We start from the raw sequence: 22,170 nt of genomic DNA, 5'->3' as shown, positions 1-22,170 counted from the left end.
TTCAGTGCATGTTTTATATCATATATCATTATGTAAACTGTAAGACTGGACAAAATAAGCTGCTTTAACTTGTCTTAAAATTAAATAAAAACAAAACAAAAAAAAGATAGTGATTTTTGTTGTTTTTCACTCAAATTGTACTGAACTATTGTTAAACTGTGACGTTCAAAATATTTTTTTTATTTGAACCTCACAGATAACTTTTTGTACACCTAATTTCTCAGATTTTATTACTTAGATAAGTGTTTGAGTTTTATTTTAATTTTTTTAATATACTACTGGCAAAATGTCTCCAAAATTCAAAATAAAAATATTGTTATTTGCAGCATTTATTTGCAGAATTTGAGAAATGGTGAAAAAAAAATAATGTTAAAAAAACAATTTCAATTTAGAGACAACAACAACACTAATGTTTTAACTCAGAAAGTTCAATAATCAATATTTGGTGGAATAACCCTGGTTTTTAATCACAACTTTCATGGCATGCTCTCCGACAGTCTTTCATACTGCTTTTTAATAACTTTTTGTCACTTCTGGTGCAAAAATTCAAGAATTTCAGCTTTTTTTTGATGGTTTGTATCCATACAACTTTCTCTTGATTACATTCCAGAGGTTACACCAGCATGCTATATAGAGCACCATTACAGGGAACAGAATTTTGCTATAATGTTTTAGAACATTACTACAACATGACTAAAGACATTTATAGTGACCCACACACACTCAAACATCACTGCAGTCTTTTTTGTTCGTCTAAAGACACAATATATCACCAAACCAAACTTAATGAATTGACCCTTTTTAATTATGCTTTAAAAAAAAAAAAAAAAAAAAAAAAAAAAAAAAAACTTTCATCCTGCAGGGTCCACACTTTAAACCAAACTTTTACCAAACCTAATTAATCCGAAATTAGAGCTGCGAGTCTGAGAGGGGGGTGGACTGAATGAGATGGGTGGTTTGGGGAGGTGGGCAGAACAATGGGAAAATAAGAACAAGCCCAAATCTCTTAGCTGGAGCCCAGGAGTGTGTTTTAATTAGGCAGAGGCTCCTGGGAGCTAGCCGCGTGTCTCGAGTGAACCTGAAGGTGCCCAAGCCATTTTCAAACACTTTTAAAAAGACTCCCCACAGACATTTGATGTTTCACTCGCTGCTGTGCTTTTGCTAATGCATAATAACTTTCACTCTGCCAAAAAAGAAAAAAAAAAGAAAAAGCAGGAGCAATTTTTCTTCTTAGGCATGCAGTGGTTCCTCAAACACTCATTAAGGCAAACTTCCAGGGCTACGTTCTGTTTGTTTGGTGGGAAACAGTATTTTTACACAAATTTACAAAGCGTGGTGATAAAATCAAGCTTTTGATAGGAATGTATTAGTGCTGAAACAAGATATTACTGTAGCACAACAAAATATAAAAACAAAAAGAATGCACTTCCTTCCAAAACTATGAAACTCAGTTCCTGAAAGAACTGAACTGATGCTGACACAGTGGCAGGAACAACTGCCAGACTGTCATTGTATACTTTTGTATTGGTAGAGAGACAAATCTGCATTTGGAGACGCTGCAGTCATCTTCAGAAGGTCCTGCAACCTACTTTCTTCTGAATGCACAATCTAACGTGCTATTCAACAGGACGATGCTGGTCCCCATACTGCTACTGTTTCAAGAGCTCGATAAACCCATCACCAGCACTATCCTTAATATAAAAAAAACGTATGGGATACTTTGACAGTCTACCAACACTCCATCAACTTCACAATATCTGCAGGAAATGTGTGATAATAATCCAAATACATGAGAGGGATAATAAAAGGAACCTCTCCACTTACAATCAAGATGTTTGGCATGTTGCACCACACATTGCATGCATTAGCCACTGCTTCTGTATGTGTTTGGAGCCCTTAAAGGAGCCCTTAAATCAATCGTAATTCATTGACATTTAAAGTGCTACAGTTACTGCAGACATTTATTCTTTGGACTCTTTGAACGTCTATTTTATCACCTCTTTGGGACCCAGCTTGAGCATACACTGTCTGGTCTGAAGGAAGACACAATGCAATCATTCTTACAGTATGACTTCCAATGCCGAAGATAGCTGGAATTGGTGCAAGTCTTTCAGCATGAAAACCTGTTCTCAAAAGCCCGTTCTCTCTGGCCTGACTTTGATCTGAGAATCAGCAGTTTAATTCTATCAGACTACAACAGCTTAATGCATTCTACATCTCTGTCTACACAAAACAAATCAGAGCATCTCGTTGTGTAAAGATGTACAGCGTTACAAAGAACACCTTTGACACTTTAATCTTTAAAGGGTCTACCATCTAAATCTAGCATGAGTTCCAAAATCCAAAAATCTGAAATGCTTAAAACTTGAAAAGCCCAAACTGATCCAAGGTCAACACTTTTACTGCAAGACATTTTATATCTCCAGCACAAGTTCCTTCAACACATACTTGGCTCTGAATAAGGCATGAAGGTGCTTTTGTAAAAGTGTATGAATAAATGAAGGAGTACAGAGAAGTACAAGCTCCAAGCAGCAGTTAGAGGAACACATGCTCACGCCCGGCCGAGGCATTCACCCAAGCTTTATTATGCCATACTGACCTCAACAGCCTGAAATGGTCATGAAATCAGCACGGCAAAATCTGAGTTGGCACGAATGGCAGTTACAAACTAACCAAATTTGTTAGTTTCCAAATATACATATATGCTCTCAGTGAAAACGCTTAAATGTTAAAGAAAAAAGCAGATGTCTGTTACAAAGAAAATTAAAAGCAGGGAATATTAAAATTGCAGCAATATTGTCTGTTGGTGACTTATACTTCCCCTGCTGCCCTTTAAAAAGGCTCTCAGATGCTACATCTGGGTAGTGTACCTCCTGGTGAAAAATCTTTGACTGCTAGACATGCTACTGCGAAGCAAATATATTCTGCCTAGTTAACAGACTTTGATAGGGGGCACTTTATGACTGAGCAAAGCAGAAGGACTAAATGAAGCAGGATGGTTGTTTGGACAAACATCAATCAGCCAGCCACCATAGTCCTTGTCTGCATCATTCTGTACATGATCAAGTACAGAGGCCTTGTAGTTAATCCTACTGTTGCTGTAGATTAATGCCCTGCTCCAACCAATGGAATTATGATCTGGAGAGCCATCACATAGGACAGACAGCCACTCATAGTTGTGATATGAAGAACACTATCTGCTAGGGCTGGGGAGATATCGAGATTTTTAAAAATAAGATATATTTTCATATAAGATATAAGATGAGACAATATTGTTTATATTGACATAGACCTTACTGCATTCCAGTGACAACAGAACTCGACTTTTTAAACAAAATACAGACAGTAAAGAACTTGCACATCTTCTGTTATGGGATGAAAAAAAACATATATTGTATATATTGTATAATGCCATTTAGAAATAAACATAGAGATATTCGTTTTTTAGTCTTTACTGTTGATATAGTCTTCTACTATTTGATTAGCATCGCCATGTGGATTAATTAAGCAATACCTTTAAGACAAATTAAGGGCAAGACTTAAGAGTGCCTTGTTTTAATAAAAATATAAATATTCAAACTCGCATATCGATAAAATAAAATACAATGCGATATACATATAGCGATATCGACATGTTGTTCCAGCCCTAGTCCTAAACACTTTTGAGGATATAACCATCATTCCACACACAGTAGAGAAAGCAATACAGCAATAAACAGATTTTAATTTACAGCCCCCCACTTCAATGTTTTTCATATTTTAATAAAGTCTTATTAAAGGCTTCCGAGTCTAAAATTCAGCCATTTTTATTCTAACTACTCAATGAATTGTCAACATTATCACTAGATTTCTAAAACAATCACTTGTGACAGCTCAATTATGAATTAAACAAACCATGCTGAGAGAACATGTGAAAAGCTTTTCACTGCTATTCACCAAGAGCCAGGGTCTCCAGCACTGTCAAAGACACACATTTGTACAGTCATCCAGAGTAAATAAACCTCCCTAAATGCCTGTTGTCGCCCTGTCATCATGAGTGACAATAATTACCTCAGCCTTAATGAGTCAGACATCTGCTGAGCATCAAAAACAGTAATTAGGCCCTTAAAGAATCAGGCCAGCAGACAAGTAGTTTCTGTGCTCGACAGAGCGCTGTTCCACAGAGCAGGTGTATGTGTGACAGCTGAATGTGTCCTGCAGCAGACTGGTAGATCAGGAAAGGATGGGTTTGCCTCATCACAGTGCATATCATATCTGAGAGAGGTGTTTTTTCACTGAGATCTGGGGGTCTCTGAGTGTGTGTATATATAGGGGCATCTCTGTCAGGACTTCAGCTCTCTCCCGGGAGAGCTGTTCTTTAAAATGGCTGTTTGTCTCTGCTAGTTGGAGCAGAATGGCAGGAAGGGCAGCGCTGAGATTTAACAAAGCGGCTGAATAAAACATCTCCTTGACCACAGCTGAGCATAGGATGATGTCTGCAGAGTGCACTGCACTTGGTGCTTATGGACTGCTGGGTAGGTGTGTTTGTGTGTGTGTATTTTTGCATCAAAAATCCCATTATGTCTTTTTCTTTAGTTATTAAACTTTAAATGCCTTTTTCAGTAATTACTATGAATAACACTAACAATAATAAAGTACTATAAAATCCTGGGTATTTCCAGGGATGGCTTGGCCACGGGGAGGACAGGGACAATTCCCGGTGGGCTGCTCTGTGTGTGGGCTGCTGAAAGAGTGAGAAAGAGAGAACTGCATCCAAAGTCTGTGGCCATCATCCAATCAAGAAAAGTTTCATAACCAAAAAGCACAAACAACCAGGAAACAGTGAAAGCTAGCAGTAGTTAAATTGAGAAATTGAGGGGGAAAAAGTGCAGAAGAGGACCGTTTAGAGTTCAGAGAGAAAATTCACTTCCCAATCAACCAAACGCGTATAAGGTAGAACTAATTAGGGAGGGTTAAGTGATTAAGGATTAGAGGATGGCTAAATAGAAAAGTATGTGTGTGTTTTATTATGATGCTACATTTTTACAGACATTAGATAATCAGGACATTGTCCAGACCCAGACACAGTCTGTCAAACTACTGAGATACTATCTTAAAATAATGTTTGTGTAACACTTTTTAATGTATTGCCAACTGACAATGTACATCAATAGAATAGGTTAATCACGGAGTCACTTCAGAGTTGAAGTAGGTGTGGGGGGGAGCAAACCACAAAAAAAAGTAACAAAATAATGAATAAATAATGGATACACTCTAAAAGAGTCAATATTTGAAAAGGTTTCCTAATACTTTACATAACATTACATTACAATAGTCAAGTAAAAGTAATAAAAGTTAAAGGTAAAAACATCTTTATATAGGGCCTAAAGGAGGTCAAAGGGAAGTAGTGGGATAGAGGAGTGAAGGAGGGGAAGAAGGAAATGAGGTTAGAGTAGTTAGTATGTTAGAGGTATTAGGAGAGTAAGTGCTCTTTGAAGAGCTCTGTCTTCAGGAGTTTATTAAAGATAGCGAGAGATTCTCCTGATCTGGTAGTGGAAGGTAGTTTGTTCCACCATTGGGGAACTCTGTATGAGAACAGTCTGGATTGCTTTGTGTGAATGTTTGGCAAATACTTTTGTCCACATCATGTACTTTACCTAGAGTTGGGTAGTCTCCCCTTCTTTCACACTGTAACACATGATCAAATACAACATTCAGTTTGTTTGTGACAACTGCATATGTTTAAGTCAGTCATACAGTAAATGTTCATCCCTCAATCAGAGCATTAAAACATGTTCAGCGCTCCACTGCTATCACCACATCAGCTCGGCAGGGTCACCTATGGACCACTGCTAGAAGCCTGGTAATAAAGCAGTATTATTTATTTATTGTTCACTGGCAAATGTTGAAACCTAAAAGGATTGTCCCAATTGTTAGGGGCAGGATTTCACCCCTTTCCCTTGTAACTCTGTTTTAATGGGAAGGGTTACACTCAAAAACAAGGGGTAGTTGTACAAAAGAGAAAGAATATTGGGCCTGTTGACTTCCAGAAAGCTGTCCTTTATGCGAAAGACTACTCCATTATATGCCACTGTTGATACTGTACAGCTTCACTATGCTATTATGCTAGCTGATACCAACAACACAGTAAGAGGGCAATACAGGAGAGTTCTCATTTTAAACAGTGCAGAAAATCAGACAGAGTGACCATACAACTCATCTGTAAAAGAACTCACCTCCTCCAGCAGTGACAGATTCCCACTTCACTATGACTGCACTCACACTGCACACTTACCCCTCACCAGCGTGCTGACCATCATATAATGAATAATGAATGAGGCTCAGTTGGAATAATGCATAACTGTGGACAGCGGGCAGGGGCCTCACAGTACCGCAGCGCGTATCGTTCAAAACGGACAATTTCAGACTGACTGCAGACTGACTCCAAATGAATTCAGTCCCCGCAGCAGCAGAGCACTCCAATCACCACTAAGAGTGCTGATAGCTGCCCTTCCACCAGCACACGCACAGCCTTTATTTCTCCAGCCGGGCGTTTCTATATCCGCTCTTAATGATTCATAAGAAGTGCAGCGGGGGAGTCCTGCTGTTTCCATGCTGACAGAGAGCTTACTGTCAACTGTTTACTGTCACTGAGAGTGTAGCGCACGTAAACACTCATTTACTGCCTGCGAGAGTCTCTGCATGTACAACAGAGAGAGAGACAGACAGAATACATGTGAATAGTGAACAGTTAATACCTCCTTTCTTAATATTTTTAGTCATTTTTACTTTCTTTTTTTCTTTTCATTTCTTTTAAAGTATGGTGTGTTTAGACATATTCATATATATAAAGTACATTTACATATCTTATATATACAATGTTGCATATTTGTCAGATTTGTATTTATTTTAGCTTTTATTTTATTGCCAATAAAGCTACTTGCTTTAAAGCTAGTAAATCTTGAATCTTGGGGAAATGGAGAAATTAGGGTAGGAAGGAAAAGGAATAGAACAGTAGAAACTAAGACATTAAGTGAAAGAAAGGCAGAAACAGAAAAATGAAAAGTGAATAGAGGAGAAATTGAGAAATGTTTAGACAGGAATAGAGAAACAAAAGAAGGAACGAGAAGGAGGGTGAGATATGAAAGTAAAGGAATAAACAGACAGGAAAAAGAGAAGGGTGTGAGGAAAAGTTTAAGAGAAAGAAGATCGAGATAAAAAGTGAAAGAGGTAGGAAGAGAGTGATGGAACTATACACTGAGATAGATGGAAACAGATAAGGAGGAGAAATAGAAAGAGATTAATGAAGGGGACAGAAATCAAGTAGAGAAAGAGAAAGAGAAGAGTAAGGGGGAAAGAAGTCAGGTAGAGAAAGAGGAAGAGAAATAAGAAGGAAACAGAGCAAAAGAGACCGAAAGGAAAATACAGGGAAAGGGGGATGGGAGAGAGGCTGAGAAGCGAGCAGAAATAGTGAAAAAACACAAAAAGAAATAGAAAGTGAAAGAGAGTCAGATATAAGGGGAAGAGAGAGACAGAAAGTTTGAGAAACAGAGAGGCAAGAGGAAAATAAAAGAAGAAATAGAAAAGAAACAGGATGAGAGAGTGAAAGGAAGTACAAGAGTGAGAGAAAAAAGAGCGAAATGGGGCGATAAAATAATGGGGGGGGAGAGAATCAGGGAGCGGTTAAGAGCAACAGAGAGGAAAATGGGAGAGAAAGAGAGAGAGAGAAGGAATGTGATTGCAGTACAAAAGCAGGGAATAACTCTTTCAGCAATCTAATAATAATGGATGCAACAAAATAAAAAAATTGTATCCAAAACCGAACAAAATAAAAACTATTTTTTTTTACATTATTTAACATGTTTTGATTAAATTAAATAGTCAATGTCTTGCTTTTCCAAATAAAAATACCAATTACAATGCACAATAAATTTACCTTAACAATGGCATTTTAAATTGACTTCAGCAGTGCTATTTTAGTAGCTGTTTTAATCAAACATTTACTGTAGCAGGTGTTGCTCAAGTCATATGTTAATAAGTGTCTTGGTACACAACCCAATGTAAAGGACAAGTTGTCTAAACTAAAGTTACTATCCTAGGCCTGTAGCTTGTAACCTTTAGCTGAAACAAAGACAGTTAGTAAAGATTATAAAGTTTGTCAAAAGGTAATAAACTGACTCCAATAGTAATAAGTCATGCTGAGGGCATACAAGATCATTTAGTTTTGTTGTCTCCCTGCCAGAACTATAGATAACAGTACTCTGATACTATGGACGCATCCGTAATAATAATGCAAGCAAATAATGCAAGTACACACACACAAAAACACACACACTTAACCATTTTAAAATACTCATAAAACACAGGCAGGAATAATGTCAGTCTTGAACCTGTGCGCACATTGCTCACACTGCTCAGGGAGAGACTATATAGAGAATTTAAATCAGAAAACACCAATTATACTTCCATTACCTCCTACATGTCCATAATTACCCTTCCCTTTCTCTTCTTTACACAACAGCACTATTATAGTGGCTCAAATACTGAAATGTAAGTGTGGTAAATGCGGGTGAGCTTCTGGGTCATTTAGGGCACTGCCACCACACCTGCAGTGTCAACAGCCCCCCTCGCCTTGCGCACCCTGACCTGCTCTAATCACCAAACGCTGTGGCACCTCCTGCCAGAACACTTCAGGATAAAAGCTCCAGGGCCAAAGGAGCACGTCACCTCCTGTGTTCCCTCCTTAACCAAATGAGCTCTCAAATCAGCTCCTCTTATCTAGCTTCCCAAAACAGGATGAGGTCTTCCAGTCCATTTTCACTATCAGTCAAAATGTGTCTGTTTGGTGCAATGACTGTAAAATCATGGATGCCATGATTTCATGATTTCCCTTCTTTTCTACAGAAATGAAGCCTTAATTGTCTGCCACACTGTAGAATTTGTGACAATAGAGTCCAGTAGAGACCAGAGGCAGAGCCAGACCGCCTACTCATTGGGTAGACCTGCCCCTTTCTCCCAGAACAAGCTTCCCAGTCTGCCTTCATTGAGTTCATAGCACAGCCCAATGAACCAGAAGTAAAGAGTGCAGTTCATGCATTTTATTATCAAAACATCTTAACAGTTTAGGCAGCTAACAGACTTGTCATCTCAAGAAACAGCTTGGGAACACCCACATCTATATAAGTTGTGAGGTGTTACCTTGTGAATCAGTATGAACCAGGGGTGGGCAATATTATATCGTATACAATATATCGTGACACAGAAATTTCGTGATATTAAAAATCCATATCGTGATAATAGAGATGTTCTGTCTTGAAAGTAGTCCATTATTTACTGTGAAGCTTTAAGTGTATTTATTGTATAATTGTTTTAGTTTGCAGTTTATATGCATGCATTAAATATTCTGCAAATTTTTGCTGCATTATATTATTTTATGCTATATTATTTATTTTGCCACATTATGATTATGCTGTTATACTATTATACTATATTCCTGAAATTAATTAATTATTTTTCTGTTTTCCTATATCGCCAAGTATATCGTTATCGCAAAAATACCCTGAAATATCGTGATATTATTTTAGAGCCATATCGCCCACCCCTAGTATGAACATCAGCCAGCTTGCTTATAATCGTAATTGTCAGAGTTCGAGCAAGGCCTGATAGTGGTTGCCAGATGGATGAGACATTGGACATATCATGTCAGCTTGACCTTCTTTAATGCTAAGGCTAAGATCAGCTAATGTTACTATGCTAGCCCTGTACTGCTTGTAGCTTTCAGCTGCAAGACAGCCAATTAGATATCACAGTTTGTGAAGAGGAAGTTAACTATTATTGTGGTAAATGGTGCAAATTTTGTTTTAATATTGTTTTGTTTAATTTATGCAAGTAGATTGCACTCTAATATGCTAAAATCCTAACGGTAGATAAAATACTGCAATAAATTAATAATTGTATTAATCGTATAAACTATTTTGTCTAGTCACTTACTTGGTCGAGCACTGAAAGTGCTTTGTTGCAGTTTTTATGAATATGAATATGTTTCACTTATTTGTGCAAACACAACATTACATCCTAGTGGACACCCTAGTGTTTAAATCCTTCATGAAAAACACCACCACTAGGCCCGTCACGCTAAGAATTTTTTGTGGACGATATATTGTACCACAAATTATTGCGATACACAATATTCTTGTCATTTTAAGACTATTAAATGCCGCTGACATACTAACAGGATAACATAAAGCAATTATACACTTTTTAAAGACAACAAATTTTGAATTAATTATTCATTATAATTAGTTTGGGAATGATATACTTATTTCTTCACCTACTGCACTCCACACTGTTTTTATGGAGATACAGGTTTTGAAGCATGACTGGCTTAAATACTGTTTACTGTTATATATGTGACCAAACATACAAATAAACACAATAGACGATATCACGATTATCAAATATTATTGAGGTCATAATCATTTATTGCATGATAAATCAATATTGCAATTATTGCCTAACCACCACACTTTTTTACACCATTTTGCTTTAGGCATTTTAATCATGCTTAACGTACTAGCTGCTGACTACTACAAGCTAACCATTGCTGGAAACATAACACGAAGGAGTGCTTCTGTTGCTTGTAGCATCCGTTCCACAACAGAACACATATTTATAAAAAAAAATAAAAGAAAAAGATGCCAAAAAAAAAATAATAATAATTAAATAACACAATAATAAATTAATGAATACAAATAAAATTTCCCTCATTCTCACACAGGTAGAGACACTTACCCGTGTCTTATTGAAAAATATGCTCTCCTACCACCCAACTGCTTCCAACTTACACCTGCTTAGGGGTTGGTGTAAATATTTTGTAGATACTAGCTCCTATGTATATACTAATTTGTGTGGTACAACCAGTTTAGATTTAGTAAAGCATACATCTGAATTTAGTAAACAATTACGTTATTGTAACTGGTGCAACCAGCCCGAGAGGTGTAGGCCTACATAAAAGTTAAAGACTAGTTAAGGACTGCAATAAGCACTAAATATACTCTAAGCAAAACCCTTTAAAAAATACCAACCACATTTCATAGCTAATATACGGCCCTAAGGTGAAAGTGGCATTAAATTTTCAGTTTGTATTTAGGACACTCGCGGCGTGCACTGCGTGCGAATTGGAAGGACACGGCAGCACAGTGCAAGATTTTCCTTAACAGATTGGGTCACCAGGATATGAAATTCGATTCACAGGCCATCTATTTGACACAGTTTGAGATGGAAGATGGTAAATAAGACTTGAGATGAATGATTTTGCTTCTAAAAGTTGGAGACTAATTTAAATAGCTTGCTGCGGCAGGGGCCTCTTGTTGTGGCCGCTGTGAAAGAAAGCCAATGTCTGGCACAGCCTGGTACCCATCTTCCTGCAGCCTCCCTAGCCCCCCCAGCCACCACCCTCCCCCACCCCTCTCATTAAAACCACCTCCGAGTTGCTCCCAGGAGAGAGGTTTAAAAATAACTGTGCAGTAGCACCACACATCAAATAGCAACAATTCCCTTTAACAAGGTGTTTCATACCAAGCTGCTGCTGTTTGTACGGAGTCCAAAAGGCTTCCTAAATGCAGCTGTCGCGCTCAGTGTGTGTCACAGCTTGGATTTATTTATTTATTATTTTATGGGGAGGGTGGGGGTTTCGGTTCAAGCTGGTGAAAGAACAGCAACAACAAAAAAGGGGCTTTGAATCCGTGTTTCATCCAAATCCACAGATTTCTAAATAAATGCCAGCACAGATGAATCAAAGTCCTGAGAGATTGGCGCCGACACTGTGTGGTGACAATGACAGACAAACGTCACCGGAGCCCACCGGGAGCCATGAGCCATGCCGAGAGTCCCTCGCTTGCCATAATCCCTGAATTATAGTAATAATGCATGAAATGTATTTCCCCATGAACGCTTTAAAGAGTTTATAACCTGCCACACAACGCCTCTCTCTAATGATGACCGATCTGAAAGAACGCCGAATATGCATGAGGATAAAAAGGCTCATTTGCATAATGAGATTTATCTAAAATCAATTATCGAATGCATTTACAATTGTCGTGCCAATTAGCATAAAAAATATCCCACAGTGAAATCACGAGGAAGCGTGGATCTACATGAAGAATGGAAGAAAGCAAGAGATTGAAAATAAGGTGAATCACTTACCATTGTAATAATGTCAACAGCACAAGCACAAGGCAGATGTTTTTTTTTTTTCCCTCTGTAAATGTAATATTTTGTACCTCTCAAGCTGTCACTCACTCCCTCCCTTGTCCCTCCAGCAGAATTAATGCAACAAAGACAGGACCTCTGAAAGGAGTGCAGAGCACCAGTTCTCCAGCAGGTATGTCAGAAATAATAAAAGGAGGTTTTGATGCGTTTTTCCTCAGAAAAAATATAAAAAAAGCTTTGTGGCCAGTTATACTCTTCCAAAAAACTACAACCTGCTCGATACATTATGACTGTAGAAATGTCTGTGAAATTACACAGCAGGAGTGGGTGACACTATTAATAAGCCAAGTAGTACACTTGGTTTTGCTTGGAATATTTTGCTTTAGAATATATAAAATATATATATTAAAAAATATATATAAAAAATACATTTTAGTTCTTTTTTTCCTTTTAAAGGATGTAGATTAGATTTAGATTCTCTGCTCGAGCCAGAGCACAGTCAGGTCGGGCTCAATAAAATGGTCTGTGACATAGGCCTATGCATAAAGCAATGGTGTACTAATCACAATATAGCAACATAAATTACACTGTGATCGTAAAAAAATGCACCTCTGGCCTGCGCAGTGAACACACAACAGCTCCTTCATTTTTCAGCATTACACTCTGAAGTTTTCTTAAATAACAGGCCTGCGCTTCTTCTGTGCTGCACTGTTCATGAAAATAGTTCAGAACAGATTTCACTCCTTCAAAAAACTTGTTTAAACGATGTTCTATTATGATTACAATGCATGAATATTTTTTATTTAAGAAAATGTTCATTGCTGTTTAAAAGGGCCTAACTGCTATTTGATACTATTGTATTAATATTGTCTTAAACTGGCTAATATTGTTATTGTCTATTAAATAATATTGATTTACTCAATAATTTCTGCGACAATATATCTTCCAAACAAACATAGTTATTGTGACAGTCCTAAATGTAACTTACAACAATGTAACGCAACTTAATAAAGCATGCATTTTAACTGCAAACTTTAAAAAGTCTATAAATAAAAAACTCTCAATGCTTTTCAAGCAATAAGAGCAAAGTCATTCTAAAAGGGACTGCTTTCAAGGCAGGATCCTGCTACAACCACAAAATGATTATGATAAAATATGGCACACCCCTGATATAAAGTCATATGTGCTTTAAACACAATCATTTAGGACACACAGAATGACATGGTCACTCTCTAAGCTTTAACTTGTTGGTCCTCTTCAATCGTGTTAAAAGGCTCTCAGGCTTCTATGAAAGGGGAAAACAGCAGAGCTAGCAGTTACTCTGCTCAGTGCACTGCTCTGAATATGTCGCAGCTAACAAATCTCACCTCTTGAGTATAGCATTTACCTAATGCAGTGTGGAACTCCATTTGCTGATAAGCCATTGATTGGATGGTGTGTGTGTGTGTAGCTTCACGTACAGACAGCTCCTAGACCTCTACTACAAAATCTGGAGCCGAGTGGAATGTGATCAGCCCAAATGGCACTCTCAAAGCACATCTGACACCAACTAATATTTACCATCATTCAGCCACTCCACAGCCTTAAATATTCTCCAGCAGACAGTCCAGTCCTAGCAAACATGCTGGCTATGCTCCCAGCAAGGTTCTCATTCCACAAAACAATATATTGGAAATATCATCTGCATGCGGTGATCCCAGAGACAGCAGGACTTTGAATGATGCTACTGAACTCCCTGGATAGAATGTACCAGAATGGAGTAGGGCCATTTAAAGGAGTAGAGGAGAATATTGTCACTATCACATAAAAACCTTTTATGTATGTAAAAAGATTTCTTTTGTTGATTTATATTGTTCCATTCATCTCAAAATATTAAGACATATATATATATATATTATATTATATATATATATATATATATATATATATATATATATATATATAGAAAATATATATAGAAAATAAATATAAACATATTTATATTAAAAATAAAGTGCTGTAAGGACACTTTCGCATCTTTTAAAGGGTCTGTGACACTTACATCACCATGGGCTCTTTTTGGATTAAACACAACAAACTGAACATAAAAAATGTTTGAGAATGTTACTGCATAGTCCAGTTCACACTCACCATCCTTGTCAGCTCTCCGGAATATCTGCAAAAAGAAAGAAAAAGAAAGAAATGCTGTCATTATTACATTACATATTGAATGCTATTTCACATGCTATTTTTGATGTGTTTTATGCCATAACATAACTATGTCCACATAGATGGTTGAAAAGCAGTTATCTTTAATGCCGAGAACACAGTTCATATAACATGGATCAAAGGCTGAGCTGAGGTGAGGCCCTTTACAGCAGAAACTTGATTACACTGTCCATTCACATGTGAAATAGAGCACTTAAAACGCACGGGCGGAGAGAGAAAATCATTATTTCTGAAAATTTCATCCACTGTTGGGTCATTTTGAAGCGCTGAATGCAGGCATCCCAAAGCTCTAACGCTCACTGGAGCTTATAGGTAATGCTCTCTGCCTCTGTACTGCTACTGTTTCTATACTGCTGGCCCTGCTGTTATTGGCTGCCTCGATATGTGCAACCATGTGCAATGGAGTGGCTGTTCATGTAAGTCTGAATGTGTCCACATGTGCACACAGTCACAGCAGGCACAGCACAGCACACACTGCACATATACAGTACCACAGAAATCCCTGTAGTGCTAATCCACTTAAATGATAAAAACCCTAGAAAAGGTGCAAAAGAGTCAAGCAGAGTCAACGATGAGCTACTTTACTTTCATTGGTTTTGTATAAACAACACTCTAAAGGTTTTACAAGGTTACTGGGAGTATACGATTAACCCAGGTTACAGTTATAATGTTACAGGTTTTTGCCTCTAGTGCTGTATAACGACCCAATAAGTAGTTATTAGAGCCTGTAGCATGTTGATCAAAGTACTGAACTTGTTTATTTTTAGTTGATTAAAATCCAGAGGTGAGAACAGTGAGAGGTAAAGAATAAAGACACTCTCTCTGCATGCATCAGCCAGAGAAATAAAGAGAGAGAGAGGAGGAGTGGTGGAGGGGCAAAAAAGACCAGTTACCATAGCAATACTCATCAAACACTACAGTTCCCAGTTTACAGCTAAAGGTTTCCAGGTGGCAAGTGCTGCACTCTGTGCGAAGTCCTGTGACTCCTGTACTGTGATGGTTTAGTAAAAATACAGCTATACCACTAAAAACACTCAGAAAAACAGGTATTAAAAATAGGTATTAAGTATTTTTTTATTCCTAGTTTCTGCATTCATTTTCTTACATTCAAACTTTTTATAAGACAAAGTCAACACACAAACACACATTGTAGCTTTCAGGCCTAAAACACTTAACTTACAATCCATTAACATTTCTTTCAAAACCTGTCTCACCCATTGTGAAATAGTTAGAACCCCCTGCACAAACCTAATAACTGATTGTGCCACCTTTGCTTTTCGATGCTTCACACTGCTCCAATTAAACCTAACATTATCTACCAGATTACAGATGGTCTACCCAATACTATTTATGTTATTCCAATTAGAGGTTGGCGATATGGCCTTATACTAATATCACAATATATCAGGATATTTTTTTCAATATGGACACTCGTGGTGACAATTTTAAGAATACACTACTGAAACAAAAAAAAAGTGCTTTTTTTTTTTTTTACCAAATTGTAACAGAAGTCAATGATCCAAAATATCATGATACTAATAATGTACTCCATATATAAGTGGATATAAGTAAAGTAAATTAATCTGGACAGATATAATCTGTCTTAAGTAGTAAATGGGTAATGAGAACAGTGTAAAATATACTTTTCCTACAAAATCAAAAAGGTTGTACCCTGATGGCCCATATGGGCCTAAATTATATTACAATATTTGAGGATATTTTGAAATTGGTGATATTATTGTGTACGATGTGGTATGGCACCCCTAACTCCAATCCTTGACCTATTAATATAATCACGTAGTTGATCATTGATTTTTAGTAAACATTTGAGGTAATTTCTCTATTTTTTAGTATAGCAATATATATTGCAGAACAACTAAATATCGCAATGTCATTTTTTACCAATATCGTGCATCTCTAGAGTCTAGATTAAAGTTTTTCTTGTGCATTTTTCCTCCGTTAGCCACATTTTTCTCTCCCACTGCAGCAGGCAGCCAGCAATGGATGGAGGCTCTGGATCCATTCTCAGATCAATACAATTTATCTTACATGCAATTTGTCTTACATACAATTTGTCTTACAAGGCCCAGGAAAGACGCTGTTAGTGTCTTTTTCTGTTTACTGGAAGGGTATGCTGCTTGCTCCACTGAAGCTTTGAGATCAGCAGAAATTTAGAGATAGTCGCGCAAAACAATTAAACAATTTAAAGCATTCAATAATGATTAAACACATTACTGTCTGTAACTGACCGTGATTTATTACATGAAAACCAACATTATATTAAACTTATTTTGTTGAGCTCAGTCTTAAGTAAAATATAACAGCTTGAAATTATTAAAAATAAATAAATAAATCAGCAATACAAACCAACATCATGACTTTTATTGAATACGTTTGCAAGGCATTAAAAATCATAAACGATACGTTTTATATATAGTCAATGGTATAAGTGTTTGTACCTTATAGTTCATCCATTATAGATACAAGTTGTGTGAGCACAGCTTAACACCTGTATAATCTCAACAGAGGATCATCACTAGAGCATCAGATGAAGTCTGAATGCTGTAGGATTCTAGCTACTCAACAGTCCTGTGTATTTTTTGACAGATTTTTTTTAAAGATGTTTTATGATGCCCCAAATGTAATGAAAAGTCTGGATAGCAGGCAGGTCAAATTCGCACCTGGACTCTTCTTCTGCGAAGTCACTCTGTGGTGATTGATGCAGTATGTGGTTTAGCATTGTCTTACTGAAATATGCAAGGCTGTCCTTGATAGAGGACATAAAGTGGAAGTATATCTTGTTCTAAAACCTCTATATACTTTATAATGTAGAGCATTGGTAGTGCTTTTTTTTTTGCTGATGTGTAACCTGCCCACACCATAGGCACTAATGCACCCCCATATCAATATGCTCTATTGTGAATAAAATATGGGTCAGTGCACATTCAGGCAAGTCTGAAGAGAGCAATTTGATGTTGGCATGGCTACAGGAGGCAGTGGCAGCAGCTCAGCAGGGCACCCTCACCCTGACTCATATAACAGGACATGCGTTACAGCGGCTGGCTTCTCACATTCATACGAAACAGACGAGCTGGAGGTGCGAGTGCGTGTTAAATTGCAGTGAAATTGGAAGGCGGAAGGCGAGGCCTCTTCTGACCAAGCATTTGTCAGGTCTGACGCCGAGCCGGCAGATAATGTAGGTGACCCAGATTGGTTTCACTTCAGAAGAGGGATTTCACCATGAAGGCAAAAACGGGGACGGTGACCCAAAACAAAAAGGGCTAACATGAAAAGACATGAAATGACATGAAAGAGTGACACTCATGATAAAAGCCCCAAACAACTGGGGCGGTTACAACACCTGATTACACTGAAAATCACACAAAGTGCTCAATGATCTATATGCATCACACTGAAAACCCCTTGAAAACTTAAATATGCTTTTTTATTCAGGACAATACAGTGACACACAGTCTATGTGATTACACAAGTGAGGTGAAAGACTGCTCATTATAAATAATTGCACAAGAGTTTGAAACTGGAGCAACCATTTCTTTAAGGCTGACCAGAAACTGGGAGACAATGAAGACAAAAGAAAACTACTCTTTCTCTCATTAAAGGTGAACAGGGGTAGGTGTAAATAGCTGGAGAGATTATAACAAATTGTTTTTCGTTTTTTACTGTTAGGCTGCCAATGATATCTTTGACCCCTTAGAAATTGCAGTTACCACAGCAATAAAAAAAAAAATGCTGCACGCTGATATTAGATTTTCTCACTTCTTGCACACTGAAGCTTCCACAGAAACTCCATCACAAGTACAGACCCATTCTAAACTTGCAATAAAACAAAGGGATAAGACTGTCAGAAGTGTAGGCTTAAAATTATCAATGCAATTATCAAAACTAATGATGTAGAAAAGGCGATTTTTTAAGAGATACAGATCAGGAATCTTTTGTAAAAGAAGGTGAATTCAATGGCTGGCAGATGAAGTGCAAACACCATGTAGAGATCTACAAGGTAAAATATTACTCCAGTAAAAGTATCTGTATTTGATTCTTGAACTTTGATTCCAAATGTGAGCACACATGGAAATGTCCTTCAGAGTGTTTCTAAAAGTAACCCCCATGAACTGAAGTATGGGAACAGGCTACCTGAATAAAGCTGCATTTCTCTTAACTGGGCAGTGTAAAATGCATCATAGTGATGTCTGTGACTGCTTCCATCTCCACTAGCCCAGCGAGGACACTTACAGACAGAGACTGATCACCACAGACTCAAGACTGCTGCTACAGTTAGAAAGACACCACAGAGAGCCAGAGAGAGAGAGAGAGAGAGAACCAGAGGGAGAGACAAAGAGAGAGACGCACTCAAAAGTGCACAGGAGAGTAAAGGCGAAGTGGATATCAATGCTGTAAGCTCCAGACCAAAGACAAAAAGGACTTAAACACAGAAGAAGAAAGTTTAAATTAGTTTGGGTAACAATATTTTTTCTATTCTAATTTTGTCTCTTTAGGTCTCTTTTTATTTTAAATTCATTTTTATGACACAATACAAAGGTTATGATTTACTGCATCATAATATATTGTGATAGTGTAAGCAAGGAGATATACTGTGACTGTTTTAATTAAATAAAAAAAACTTTCATAGAATGAAAAACACTATCATATTTAAAAATCTGAATAAAAGAAAAGCTTACTTTCTATCCAATCAGAACTCGCTAATTTAGTGGGTGGGATTTAAACACAACACTAAATGACCACCTTTGACAGTAATCTTTACATCCATACTAATAATTTAAAAAACGAAACTGTGTTTTGATACGGTGCAACAGAAACAATGAGAATACACATGTAAAGCTAAAGGTGAAACCTGACGCAATACTCCACAAGTGTTTTCATTCACTCTAAAATGTGCACTCAACTGCCTACTTAAGGGCTCCATTTCATTGATTCTCTGCGGTTGCCGCAGTATGTCCTGGCTGTGATCCAATTTACTAAGCAAATCGCAATACTGTTAATATTTCAGCGTTCTAGCCTACATTGAGTCGTCAGTAAATGTCATGTGCAGTCACCAGCTGAGGCCAGGTGATGGAAATAAAATGACCATGCCTTGCTTCTTCTGCTTCACTGGATACAGATGAGTTAAATCTGCAGACCAGTGGTCTATAGGCTCAAAATACAGTATGTACTGAAGTGCCTAAAGGGTAGATCATATCAAGTCTAAAATAGTGTGTTGTGATGTCAAGGCAAAAGAATCAGCTTATATTAGCATACAGGGTTGCAATAAGTGACTATTTTGACAGTCAAAAAGTGTACCAATTATAGAAATAAGCAATTAATTACTTGGATATATAATATAAAATAAATAGCTATTTAAGGAATAGCTTAATTACAAATTGGTATTTTGCAGTAATTAAATTTTCAGCTTGAGGTTGTTTTAAGTATTTGCTAATTTACAGTGAAGACAATAAAGATGAATACCAATAACATGGCACTAATAAAAATAAATGCCAACTTCCCATATATTAAATTAAATCAGTTGGATATTGGATCATAAACAGATACAACAACTTAACTGTTAAGTGTCAGATATTTATGTCTGTGTTAAATGATACCATTCTTCATTTCCAATATTGATGTTGAAATCTTAAGCGCATACAATTTGATATTAGTGTTGCTGGTTTACAGTAAGTTGGGACACATACATTCTTCCCATTCATTTTTACACTTTTCGACACAATATGAATCAGGGCAGTCCAGATCTAACACAGTGATCGGGATCGATCCAGGCATATTTTAATGTATCGGTTATTGACTATTTTAACCTCAATCCAGTTCCAAGTCTTTGTTTTAACCACAGGGTTCAGAGTACCATCTGGTGGCCTCATGGGACCATTACATAATTGCCCAGCCAACAGCAGCAGTAAGGAGAGGTCTTAAAATAAAATGAAATAAAAGAGTTGAAATTGAATACATTTCAAATATATATATATATAAATATGAGAACTGCATGATGAGATATTCATTTAACACATATAAAAAATTTATTTAAAGACTACAAAACTAAATAAATCAGACCATGATGTCTCATTCTATAAACTCTTACTTAAAATAAAGTGATTTTACTTACATGTAAAAGCAGTATATCCACAGCACCTCTAAACTGTGCAGCAGTATTATTCACACAAACATTACACAAACACAGATTGAGGGCAAAATAGTCTGATTAACACAACCCTAATGTGAATCTGTCAGTTATTTTGTATACTGTACCCAATTTTATTATGATCAAACCAATAAAATGTGACAAAATAATCTGGAATAAGATTTTGTTTTTACATTAACTTCTATTGGTGTTTAAGGCATTTTTCTCTTTTTCTTCTCCTCAAGAGTTGCCATTTAGGGGATTCAAGGTTTTTTTTCCATTAAAGTGAGGATATACTTCATTTGAACAAAGTAACAGATCTGTACAATGTTTTAAAACTCCATGAAAAATAGACAAACAGAAATGCTCCAAAATTACTTTAAATTAAATGCTTTTGCCTTCGCCATATTGGACCTAGTGAAGGGGCTCCTAGAGTTAAACAGGCATGCCAGATAAACTTTTAGCTTTGGATTAGTAGTGATGAGCTCTCCACACGGCCCAGGCATAGCAGAGGCTTCACGCAGGTAATGGAATCCACCCCCGAAGTGAGGCTGGAAATCAATTCCCTGACAGGCACCTGCGCTCCCAAGTGAGCCTCCATGGAGCGCTATGCACTCTTCCTTCTCTTTCTCTCTTTCTCTCTCTCTCTCTCTCTCTCTCTCTCTCACACACACACACTCTTGTTCTCTCCCTTTTTTCTATAGCTCCTGATCCTCTCTTGCACCATTTCTTCTCATCCTCCTGTGTCTCATACTCGTTTATTTTTTCCCCTCCAGAGTATGATTTTCTTAATTTCACATTTCTGGGGTACAACTGTGCCTCGAGTCTTTTATTACAAACTTGTCTCTTTTTTCTTCTTCTTTTTTTAATTGGTTTTAATGCACCAGTTAAACACATTACTACCTTTTTTTTTCCTGTATCTGGGTCTGGAAATGAACTACTTTTCGCTCCACTGGCAGGCAGGGTTTTAACTTTTTTTCCCCCCAGAAGACACAGGTAGGGTAATGAATGATCAGGAGCTCTGAGAAGATAGTGAGGCACCACTTTGACCTGCTAAATCAATACAGCTGAGACCTCGCCTGAGCACAGCAGGGCTTCACTAGGAAAAGTTAATCAATTATTTAGGCAGGGTGTGCTTGTCACATAGGCTGTGTTATGGTCGTGAGAGAAAATACATTGGGGGCGTAAACAACGGGAAAATCGATTAATTAATTAAGAGATAAACTATGTAGGCTAGTCATACTATAAGACTATCTTAATAATATTGATGATATGAGATTATAAAAGATTTCACACGGCTGCTTCCGTGCGCGTTGTATTTCTTTTAAACCGCCAGTATTTGGGCAAGCCCCGCCTCCTGCGCTAGCATTGGCTGGTAGTATCTCTGCCAGGCGCTGGGATTCGCTAGTAGTTCACATCCACGAGTGAATCGATAGAGTATGAACTATGAACCAATCACAGCACAAGAGTTTAGCCAAAGGAGGGGCTTAACTGAGAAGAGGCGGGAAAAGAAGACGCTCGCCCTCGGCTCCAGCTGATCTCAGTTACGCAGTCTAATTTAAACACTAGAGAGCTTCGCACCCTCACAATAAATTTAATATTTAATATTTCAGTAAAATATTTGTATT

At 37.3% G+C, this 22,170-nt stretch overlaps 1 protein-coding gene across 2 annotated transcripts in view; it reads right to left on the bottom strand.

Moving 5' to 3' along the window:
* necab2 (N-terminal EF-hand calcium binding protein 2) overlaps positions 1 to 22,170 on the bottom strand; it is a 148,768-nt gene that overhangs the window by 124,322 nt on the left and 2,276 nt on the right. For both annotated transcript variants that reach the window (XM_049483494.1, XM_049483493.1), the window contains exon 2: positions 14,320 to 14,344. In XM_049483494.1, the coding sequence (XP_049339451.1) occupies positions 14,320 to 14,344 (25 nt within the window). The remainder of the gene's footprint in view (positions 1 to 14,319; positions 14,345 to 22,170) is intronic.

This window comes from Astyanax mexicanus, chromosome 9, assembly GCF_023375975.1.
Source record: "Astyanax mexicanus isolate ESR-SI-001 chromosome 9, AstMex3_surface, whole genome shotgun sequence".
Lineage (NCBI taxonomy): Eukaryota > Metazoa > Chordata > Actinopteri > Characiformes > Acestrorhamphidae > Astyanax > Astyanax mexicanus.
Note: the sequence above shows the minus strand (reverse complement) of the source record. Positions and strands in the feature narration are given on the sequence as shown.